The sequence below is a fragment of the Danio aesculapii genome, chromosome 8 (assembly GCF_903798145.1).
Source record: "Danio aesculapii chromosome 8, fDanAes4.1, whole genome shotgun sequence".
In the NCBI taxonomy this organism is placed as follows: domain Eukaryota; kingdom Metazoa; phylum Chordata; class Actinopteri; order Cypriniformes; family Danionidae; genus Danio; species Danio aesculapii.
In genome coordinates this window covers 9,793,911-9,805,585 of record NC_079442.1, presented here as the reverse complement: position 1 = coordinate 9,805,585, position 11,675 = coordinate 9,793,911, and the positions used below count along the sequence as shown (strand labels likewise).

Below are 11,675 nucleotides of genomic sequence, written 5' to 3'. Positions count from 1 at the left end.
TTTTTGGTTTTAACAAACTTATCCCTCTTTTTTTAACAAAAACTTTCTTCCTATTATGACAGCATTCAGAAAAAAAAAATTGCCGCAAAGAAACACGACACAGAGGAATATGAAAACCTACTGCCAGCAAGCATTTCAGAACTGTTATTGCAGAGCTACACAAACAGCACACAGAAGTATAAATGCACGGCTACGCACAAGGCACAAGGCAGGTGCCATGGGTCATATCGATCACTCGACGCAGAAGTATAAACCAGCCTTTAAGATGAGATGGGCCTTCATCCGATTTGTCATTACAATTTGTTTTGTAGTGCTGATTTTAATTGCTTTATCATTTCAATTGTGGATTCAGGTTTCTCTCTGGACATGACGCTTTCATGTGTTCTCAACTCATTGGCATTACAAAATGGCTGACTGCCGTTCCTTTTGGGTCCGATACCCAAGACTAAATTCTACTGAGGGTCTCAATTTATTACCTAGCCTGTACCAAAAGGTTAAGAACCGATGTTATCGTCTTGCTGGCAAAAAAGACAGTGGCCTATTGGCTCAGCCAATTAGATGTGTTTGAGGGGATTTATAGTTCACTCTATAGTTTATCTCAGATGAATGGTAGTATCAAGTCTGATTATTAAAAATTGCATGTATGTGTTGCAGCATGGGCGATGGAATGTGTTGCTGCCAATCAAGGTGAAACTAGTGAGATGGGACTCGATTATATGGTGCAGCTTGTAATAAACATGGTAACATGAATAAAACAGACAAGGACAACTTTGATTTGAATGGAAGTACCGATTAACTACTTAATGTTGATGCTCTTTCTCTTGTATGGCCCATGTATTCTAGATTTGATGACCCCCCTGGAGTAAGACTATGCTTGTAGAAAGGTGTATAGGTAAGGAAATTCAGCATTGGTTTATCCAGACTTTTCCCAGAGAACAGCCTGAACTCTGTAAGACAGTCATTCACAAATGTTTAGATCTGACTGGACCGCAGATCCCCTAGATATTTGTAACTCATATTTTATTAAGAATGGTTATACTCGGTCACACCTTTGTGACGTTCTTATTCAATATGATCTTGCTGTGATGATGGCAAACAAGTCTGTTTTTAAGCTTGAAGATTTACATGACCATTTAAAGACTTAATGTTCTAGTCAGGATTCTGTGGCTTTCAATGTAACTGTGTGGATGCATATGAATATGTTTCATTTTATAGAGAGATTGTCACTTACAGAAAGACTGCTCTACGAACTCCTGAGACAGTGGATGACCTTATCTGGAATGAGTTTAAGGTGCATATGTGGCCACAGATAGGGGATGCTGTGATAGGAGAAGAGTGGTTTGACACGGAGAAGCAATTCAGACAGTTCTTAAGATGATCCCATCTGTTCAGGAGCTTAGGGACGTACATAATGCACCGGGTTCAGGTAGTTGTTCATATCAAAAGTTATCCCACCCTATTGGTCCTGATTGGCACCCAGCAGGAGACTGTCAACACTGACTGTGCCAAGACTGAATATTGTGCTGTGAACATGTCTGATGCTACTGAGTACTATCCACATGTTAAGGCCCATCTGGCTAGTGCAAAAATACACTAATGCCTTCCTGAAGCAGATTACGAGTCCATATGCATTTTCTGGTTATGAATATTTGAATTATCTGTGGCTTAGATCGACTGGATCACCCTTTTGCCATGAGAATCCCCCAGTTTTAGCTTTAGCTTTGATGTTTGCATTTATAATTTGGTCTATGTTTACTGATGTGACTGAATCAGTCGAGGAGTTTGTGGAAGAAGCTTGGGATGAGTTTGTGGCTGTTTCAGTAGGCATAGCCATGGAAATTTTTAACAGTATGAAGACAACGGATTGCGGTGCATGCCGAGATAAAATATGTCAATATATACACACAAACGATGGACCATAGCCATAAAAATATGAGCCCATGGACAGACCAGCAAACAGAGCAGCAGTCAGAGAAGAGTATTTGAGCTGTAATGTGAGCAGAACAGAGCAGGTTCTTGGTGAGAGACCAGTGTTAGCTTACAGACAGATATGTTAGCTAACGAAATCTTATCAGGCAATAGCAAAGCTAACATTGATCAGCTACACTATGTGTTAATACTTACCAGTAACAGAAACTAATGAGCATTTAACAGAGTTATGCCATATTGTCACTATGTTTTTACATTTTTTATTGTAGATAAGTGAATACAAAACACATAAAACACAGAGCCTGCAGAAACATGTGAACAATGTACTTGAAAAGCTTTTATACAAAATGTTTTCAGAGCTTTTTGTATTGAATAAAAACAACAACAACAACAACATCTAATATTAAAACAATTTAAATTAATTTTAAAATAATGTTTTTTTGCCATGGGTATAAGATGATCCATATTGGTACTTTGTCCTTAGACAAAATCGCTACACAGCATATAGTAACCCTTACCTTTTGCATCTCAGAAAAATGGCCCCATTTTGGTGACAATACATAAAAAATACAATCACAAGTTGTGTTTCTCTATTAAATATTTACAAAAACTTGATCAACAGATCTGATTAGATCTGCATTTATGGGTAAATAAACCATAACTTCAAGCCTAATTCAAGTTCAGATTTTAATTCAACTAAAATTCAAGTCTTATTTATATCCCACAAAATCATAAGCACTGTTAATACCCAACATTTTTACTCTTATCTATATGTATCTGTGTGAGCGTGTGTGTATATAACAAACATATTATACTGTAAGAAAAACATGTCATCAGACCCATTTAAAAGCAAACTTTTTTGAATTTATTCTTCAGTAAGTTGGCCAACATTTATGTGGGTAACACACTATCGTGTATTTAGTGTGTGCTAAATTGAGAATGCTGTGCTAAAAAGATGCTGACAGCCTCATCCTTGTTAACCCTCTGGAAGAATGTAGAAAGAGGAACAAATGTAGTGGACAGTTCTGCATTTTTGTCAAGCCTTTGGTAAGCTTGACTATTCCACCGTCAGAGACTCCATGAAGACTGATGCATATTTGCTGGGGGATTACAGCAAAAGGTTAAATTATGTTAATTTGGCAACTCATGACTACCTACAAATCAGTCTAGGGCTGTTTCTCAATATGTGTTCTTCAGCAATCTTGCGTCCTCATGTAACGTCATCATCAATTACCAAAGTTCAGTTCCAATACTCAAGACTGCAAGTGCGGAGGACGTGTGACACTTCCCAGATGTGTTCTTGATATTGAGGACACATCGATGCAGACTTCAGCACCGAACTCGCTCTAGTAGTCCCAGAAGTCATTGCGACTGGAGGTGGCATGCGCAGCATTTCATATAGGTTTATTATTAAAGTTCAGAGATATAACTTATTTATCTCAGGAGTTTCCCTAAATAAAACGATGAATATAAACATTACCAAGAAAATCTTAATGAAGGAACAAACTCATTAAAGGTGTTTATTTGCTGAAATTCGTATTAAAATCTGTTTTATTTATATTGTGCAAAGTATATTTGTAAGGTTTTTATGCATAGTAAATATTGTGAAAGGAGGAAAAACAATAAATCGTTGTATGAACACTGTAAAATTTGGCAGTCATTTAAGGGTAATCTGGGTCTAAACCTAAAGTGGCTCACATGTGTAAGTGCAAATGTGGCCAAGTTATCTTAGGACATATGTGTGCCACTTTTGGCAAATATTTGGCACAGTAAGCTCTGGCTATTGCGGCTTTGAGCCTAATATAGCCCAGAGAAAATATGGCAAATGTAGCTCAGTTATTTTAAAACATATGTGGGCCACTTTTGGCAAATATTCGGCACATTCAACTCTGGCTAATGCAGCCGTTAGCCTATAGTGGCCCAGAGGAAATATGGCAAATGTGGGCCACTTTTGGCAAATATTTGGCACAGTTAGCTCTGGCTAATGTGGCTGTGAGCCTAGAGCAGCCCAGAGAAGATATGGCAAATGGGGCCCAGTTATCTTAAAACGTATGTGGACCACATAGACTAAAGTCACCCTAATGAAGAAAAGTGTTTGCTTTAGTTGGGCTCATAGCCCTGAACCTCCTAATATACATTTTATTTTGGGCTGCTGTAACTTTTAAGAACTTTGCAAACTTTGAACCTTGAAGTTTATTCATTACAGCAAACAAGCCGAGAATATAATAAAAAAAAAAAGTGAGGCACAACCTGTGATGAAATAATATAATTCACTGATGTTACCAATGTTTAATCCATTATTAGAAGTAAAGTAATAACATGCTTGCACATGCCACAGAATTATGAATGTTTATGACAATTAACAAAATCAACAAAAAAGGATACTAAAAGTGACAAAATCAACAACGTCAACATAAACAGCAGAATCAAAAGGAAACAATGAAAACTGTAGTATCAATAAGCTATAGTATGTATTCATACTGCAATGCATGCTGGGATTTTTGCCACACCCAGCAAGTGTAAGGTGTAGGTCAGATCTGGGCCAGAATAAAAGCAAACTGCGGCCCAGAATAGGGTCAGTTCTGGTTCATTTGGTTGAATTCTGACTGATATGTGATATGGCTATGGCTTATTTGTGGCCCGGATCTGGCAAACTGGAGTGGACCGCCCAAGTGCCATCATTCCATGCGGTATGTGGGCCGGATGTAAGTGTCTGGTGTGGGCCGGATTTGAGCCACATGAATTTTGTTAGCTGGGCAGTTACCCCATTGGTGATGCAGTGCTTAATGTGATGTCTGGCTATCCCACAGCAGAAGCAGACATAGTTGGGTGGAGGAAGCCCAAGGAGTTTCATGGCCTCATGAATTTCAGAATTATGAGAATCAGCTCTAACATTTCTCACAAACCAAAGCCTGTCAGTGTCTGAATGCTCAACTTCTGGAATTAAGAGCACAGACTGGTCTGGTACAACACCACTTTAAACTTGTTCTTTGAGGGTGAGAGGAGTGATTACTTAAAAATTTTAATTTAACACACATTGTGCAATGCTGAAATAAATTTAAAGTAGTGATGTAAATGTGTTAATTTGACTTAGGCTTACCTTAGTCTAGCAATCAGCTTATTCAAGTAAATTGGATAGAATAACTACAAAAATGAAACATTTGGGTCAAGAATTTTCCCAAATGGACTTACTAAAGTAGCCATGATTTAGACATGAGTACTAGTGCAACAACTTTTCTACATACTGTTTGTGAAGATTCACCTGATGGTCCAGGAAATTGATGGCTACAAAACAAAGGAGCTTGTGTGACTAAAATACCAGGAATAGAATAGGATTCTTCAAATCACATCTACCAGAGGACGGCTACACTCATGTCACATAACTTAGCCCATAAATCTTCTGTTTGAGGACTTCAGCTTAGCCGCAGGGATCCGTCTGATAATCACCAATGTGTTTATAGGGATGAGAGCATCATTATCTGTGCATTCTGACAGCATAATATTTATTTTTAAAAGCAATACCACATGTTCAGTCCCACAACCGTTTCACACCAACCACTTTGTTTTTTGAGAGCCATTAACATTTCAAAATACACCAGTCTGTCAATATCAGTGTCACAATAACACCACATTACTGCTGATACAAGTTTGTCTGATAATGCATCTGACGTTTACTTTAGTATAGTTTGAGTTGGTTTGGTGTGGAGCTCAACTTACCTTCCTCAGTTTGGGCATTGTTGATCTTAAGCTTGCAGAACCTCAGACTCTGGCACCTGAGCTGCTGTTTAGCTCTTTTTTGTCAGATGTAATTCTACCTTTGTCTGAGGTAATTATGTAGTCTACTGTTATTAGTAAAATTTGTATAATCCATATAAAGTGTGAAACTGATTGTTGGTTCGACACATGACTTGTGGTGCAACCAGATTTTTTCAACTGTGGAGAGTTTTTCAACTAACTGTGCTTGAGACCCTCCTGGAAAATGCAAGCATGTCACACTATGTGAGCTTCATGACCACAATGCTTTTTTTTTCTTCTTAAAAAAACAACATGTACCTACAAAACTTGTGCCCACCAAAGACGCAATGTGTGAACTGTTCCAAAAGTGGTCTCTTACTGCCACCTACTGGTGAGATTTTAATTTTAAAAGTATCCTTGCATTTTTATCTCTGTATGTTCAAAATTGTTTCAAACCTCTAAGATCATTATTTTATAAATGCATTTTTAATTTTAGTATAGTTCTGTGTTTGGAATTAAATAAAAAATATGAGTTAAGATAATACAATTATAAAGCAATTTTCTCTTTACATTAACCCATGGGCTTTAATTTGTCCTACTTACTTATTTATAATTTTTTTATTTCATTTAAGCTGTGTTAATGCTTACATTTTCTTAAAAATATATATATTTTTATCTTAATTTTACCATCATTTCATAAAATAAATTTACATTAAATACTTACAAAAGACATGCATGTATCTAAATGGTCAGGATATTTATATATTATAAATGTATTTATTAGAAGGCTACCTAAAGTGTACATATTACTCATTAAAATGTGCAAAAATGTTCTCTTTTGAACCCCTTTGGCATTTCCTTGATTTCAAATTGTAGAATACATAAATGTATTTGGAGTATATATATATATATATATATATATATATATATATATATATATATATATATATATATATATATATATATATATATATATATATATATATATATATCCTCCTCGGTTAAGATATTTAAGGATTAAATGTGTTTTACTTCTACGGCAGTGACTAAGACTGCCAGTTTGTGTTTCTCTTCATTGGCCTGGAAAAATTGGCCCTGGAAAAAATTGTAAATAAAAATGTGCAATTTCCACATATATCCAGCAGGGTTCCATAAAGAGTCATTTATTTAATTCTTCACAGATGTATGATAATATATATATATATATATATATATATATATATATATATATATATATATATATATATATATATATATATATATATATATATATATATATAAATAAACACACACACACACACATAAACACACACAAAATATATATTTTTACTTTCTAAAATACTTTATACTTTTGTATTTGTTTTTTGTTGTTGTTTTATATATTATTGTTTGCTTTTGCAAATTAACATACATACATTTGCATAAATGTAATAGTCACCAGGCATTACTATAGTCACATAATATTTTAAGATTATTTATCACAATTTAATTCTTTTTTTTTTTTTTTAAAGAACAAGCGATTGATGAAGGACAGATTGAACCTGTGGGCCAAATAAAAGTTAATTATCTCACAAAATTTAACTGCTGAGTTACATTAACTCAATTTAGAGTGGGACCAAATATACTCTGAACTGAGTAAATTTTATCTAGATAACTTTAGTATCTGTGGTATAAAAGCAGTCAGCAATATATATATATATATATATATATATATATATATATATATATATATATATATATATATATATATATATAGATAGATAGATAGATAGATAGATAGATAGATAGATAGATAGATAGATAGATAGATAGATAGATAGATAGATAGATAGATAGATAGATAGATATCACTATATATATAGTGCTATACAAATAGGAGTTAAAGGGATAGTTCGTCCCCCAAAATGAAAGTTCATCATTTCCGCACCTTTCACTTGTTCCAAGCCTGAGTTTTTCTTTTTTCCTTTCTGAAAATGTTCTGAAAGAAAACATGTAACTATGCATGTCAATGGTTACAGGTTTCTAGGTTTCTTCAAAAGATATTTTGTGTTCTCTCTCATTCACTCACCACTTAATGCTTTATAAATATGTTTAAGAAATGTAAACATCAGTAAAAGTTTTACTTTGACAAATAATATATATATATTATTTATATATATATATATATATATATATATATATATATATATATATATATATATATATATATATATTGGGTTTTATTTCTGTATTTAATATTATTTTAATTGGGTTAAATAATTTCTAACCTTTTAAACAAGTTTGCTTGGAGAAAAATAATTAATAATTTAATAAGGTTCGTGAAGAAGTTGCCAAAAGTACTTTAAGACTCTAAGTGCTCTGATGATCAATTCTATACAGTATGTATGGAAATAAAAAAATTCAGGATCATCTCGAATGTTAATACTATTTTACTTAATATACAAAACTAAGTTTACATTATGTTGAATAACACTGATTGTCCAGTAATCTAAATTAAAGCTAGTTCACCGCAAAAAAAAAAAAAAATACTTAATTTACTCACCCTCAAGTGGTTCCAAACCTTTATGAGTTTCTTTCTTCTGTTGAACCCAAAAGACAATTTGAAGAAAGCTGAAAACCTGTAAACATTCACTTTGATGGTATAGGATGAACAAATATGGAAGTCAATGGTAACAGATTTCCAAGTTTCAAAATATCTTCTTTCGAGTTTAATAGAAGAAAGAAAGTCAAACAGATTTTAAGCAAGTAAAGGAAGAGTAAATGATGACAGAATTTTCATTTTAGGAAGAACTATTCCTTTAAATATCATTTACAAAATTTAAGAAATAGCATAATTATTTTTACTTTTTACAGCCATTTTTCAGGAGACACAAAAGTCTTAGTGGAACACATAAATGAACTCTTTATATATTTCTTAAACGTTTGATCTCTCAAGCCATATATGAGTGGACTCAGCAACCGTGGCAAAATGCTAGTGAGAATAAAGGTGCAGTAGTAGATTATAACCCTGTAGTCAGGAAAGCGACTCGTCAAAGCCCCATCCAGAACTGTTGTGAGCAGGGACAGTGTACAGAGCAGTAGCTGAACCCCGTGCAGTAAGATGGTTCTCCTGGCCTTCTGTGCTTGAGCTGGTTCTGACGCAGCTGCTTTAGCAGAGAATAGCACTTTGAAGTAAGTGTAGAAAAGAAGCACCCACACTGAGCACATATAGACAATGTTAAAGACAGCATGGCTTATTACATGATACTCAGAATTGAACACATTTTGCAGGTAGCAAATACGATTAGAAGTAAAAAAAGAGAGAGGACGAAGAGCCAAGACCACTAAAAAGTCCAACATGCCAGGAAGGGCTCCCATCAGCCAGATGATGCCTATCAGGATTTTAGTGTTTTGGACAGTGCATATTTGTGCATGATGTAGAGGGTAGCAAACTGCCACAAATCGCTCAATAGCCATGCCGGCCAGGTTTAGTGGTGTGTTCTTGAAGACGTTGCTCGCAATCAGCACAAGAACGCAGCAGATTGCAACATTCAAGTTTGGCAATAAACAAGTGAACACATATAAAGTCACACCAACAGACAAAGTAATGATGTCATTGATGATCAGCTGTGTGTATAAGATATAGCGAGGCTCCTGAGCAAGGACAGGGTTTTTGAAGAAAGTATAAAGCAGTATGCTGTTGATACAATTGATAATGACACCCAGTAATACTACAAAAAAGCTTTTGAAAACACAGTCCCCAAAAACATCTTGCCTATTGTTTGAACTATTCATTTCACAATCATCAATAAACTTTTTTCAAAAAGTCTTGTTAATTAAGTCAAATTTAGTTCATAATTAGGATAATACTCTAACTCAAAGACAAATTGAGACATTGCATACTGGAGTAGATCCCAAAAAAAATTGGTCTGAACCTACTGGAGTTAAAATCTACACATCAAAAAACATCAGACGTTTTTCTCTGATAAGTCTTTCTGTCTTTTGAACTGGCCTTTATATTGTTTTGGTATCCATGTGGCATATTCAGGGTTTGCCATATTCTCATGAGCTTTGTTGTCACTACTTAGTCCCTAAAGAAAATAAAGTGCAAGAGAGACAGACTGAAGCAAATAATACTCGAGTTAAAAACAAGTTGACCTTTTGATTACTTTATTTTTATATCTACATTAAACAGCTGGTGGCGCAATGGGAGGCACAATCACCTCACAGCAACAAGGGAGTTTGAAAGTTCTCCCCGTGTTTACATGGGTTTCTCCGGGTGCTCCGGTTTCCCCCAAAATCCGGTTTCCCCCTGTATCCTCTTCCTCAGCAGCCAGGACTGCAATTTGTGTAGAATGTGGTTTTGTATTGTCTTGCTGATATATGCATGGGCATCCCTAGAAAAGAAAGCAGCATATTATTCTCCAAATGCTCTATGTGCTTTTTAGCATTATGGTGCCATCACGGAAGTCCAAATTACCTTTGCCAAGGCCACTAACACAACACCCTACCATGACAGACACTGGCTTTTGGACTTGTTGCTGGTAACAGTCTGTATAATCCTTTTCTTTTGGTCCGGAGCACACGGCATCCATTTCTCCCCCCAAAAATACCTGAAACCCTGTTTCATCTGACTATAATACACGTTTTCACTGTGTGATGGTCTATCAAAGATGCCTCCAAGCGCAGAGAAGTTGACGGTGCTTCTGGACACTGTTAACATAGGGATTCCTTTTGGTACAGTACAGTTTTAACTGGCATGTAACTACATATTGTGATACTTGACGAAGATTTGCCAATCTATTCCTGAGCCCATGTGGTAAATTGCTTATAAATGAATGACAGTTGTTGATGCAGTGCCACCTAAGGCTTCGGAGATCACAGTAGTTCAGCTTAGGCTTGCGCCTTTGTCCGTTACGCACTGAAATTCCTTTAGATTCCTTGATTGTTTTAACTATGTTATGCACTGTTGAAGGTGAATTATCCAAATATTTTCCTATCATTCAGGGAAATTGTTTTTAAACTTTTCAATAATTTTCTCACGTATTTGTTGGCAAACTGGCGATCCTCAGCCCATCTTTGCTCCTAAAGGACTAGACCTTTATTGGATGCTGCTATGAAACAAAATCATAATTACAATAATCACCTGTTGACATCACCTGTTTTAAATCACATTATTATTTAACCAATTTACCTGATTACAAGCTCTAAATTACTTCTGTCCCAACTTTTTTTGGAATGTGTTGCAGGTCTGAATGACAGGAAAGGATGTACAGTAGGTGAGAGTTCAAAGTGGCTATTACCGCCGTGGCTTATACCGCCGCCGTTTGAAATAAATGCTGCTCTGTTTTTAGTGTAAGACCGCAGTTTGTGAAAAAGCCGCCAGGGGGCGCAAAGGGACGGGATGCGAACGGAAAGAAATAGCCTTTACAGCAGCTCTCTCTCTCTCTCTCTCTCTCTCTCTCTCTCTCTCTCTCTCTCTCTCTCTCTATATATATATATATATATATATATATATATATATATATATAATTATGTATTTATTTAATTATATATAATTATAAATATATTCTTAATAAACTTCCCAGCCACAAATATTAAAAAAACACAACTTGTATTAAAACTGGGCGAGGATTAGAAAGAATACGATGATTGTTATATAATTTAAAATGTTATTCCTCTTGTCCAATTTCTTAATGCACATTTTTTCACTCGCTACTCTGCCAGGAACTTCGCCGCTAGAGAGCACCTTCAAAAATCTCAATCTCATGGCTCATTCTTCACGAATATAGAATTAAAATAATGCCGCGTTTGGTTCATTGTGCATCCCGCGGGTGCAACCAACAAGAATTGTGCATTTTAGTTTAACTTTTTGAGCGTTAAAAGCAGTTCGGTGTTAGTTTTTATTTAAATATATCAAGCCGAAACTAAACAGCGCATTCTCTCCGCCTCCTCGTTCATAACCAGCGGGACCGGGACAACTGCTGAAGCAGGCAATAGAGAAACTCCGTCATTCATCATAATCTTTCTTA

General features: G+C 35.3%; 1 protein-coding gene across 1 annotated transcript; it reads right to left on the bottom strand.

Moving 5' to 3' along the window:
• Positions 1-8,511: 8,511 nt before the first annotated feature.
• LOC130234016 (odorant receptor 131-2-like) lies at positions 8,512-9,438 on the bottom strand. Its single transcript, XM_056464295.1, has one exon. It carries the CDS (start codon positions 9,436-9,438, stop codon positions 8,512-8,514), a length of 927 nt encoding a protein of 308 aa, XP_056320270.1.
• Between the last annotated feature and the right edge of the window lie 2,237 nt (positions 9,439-11,675).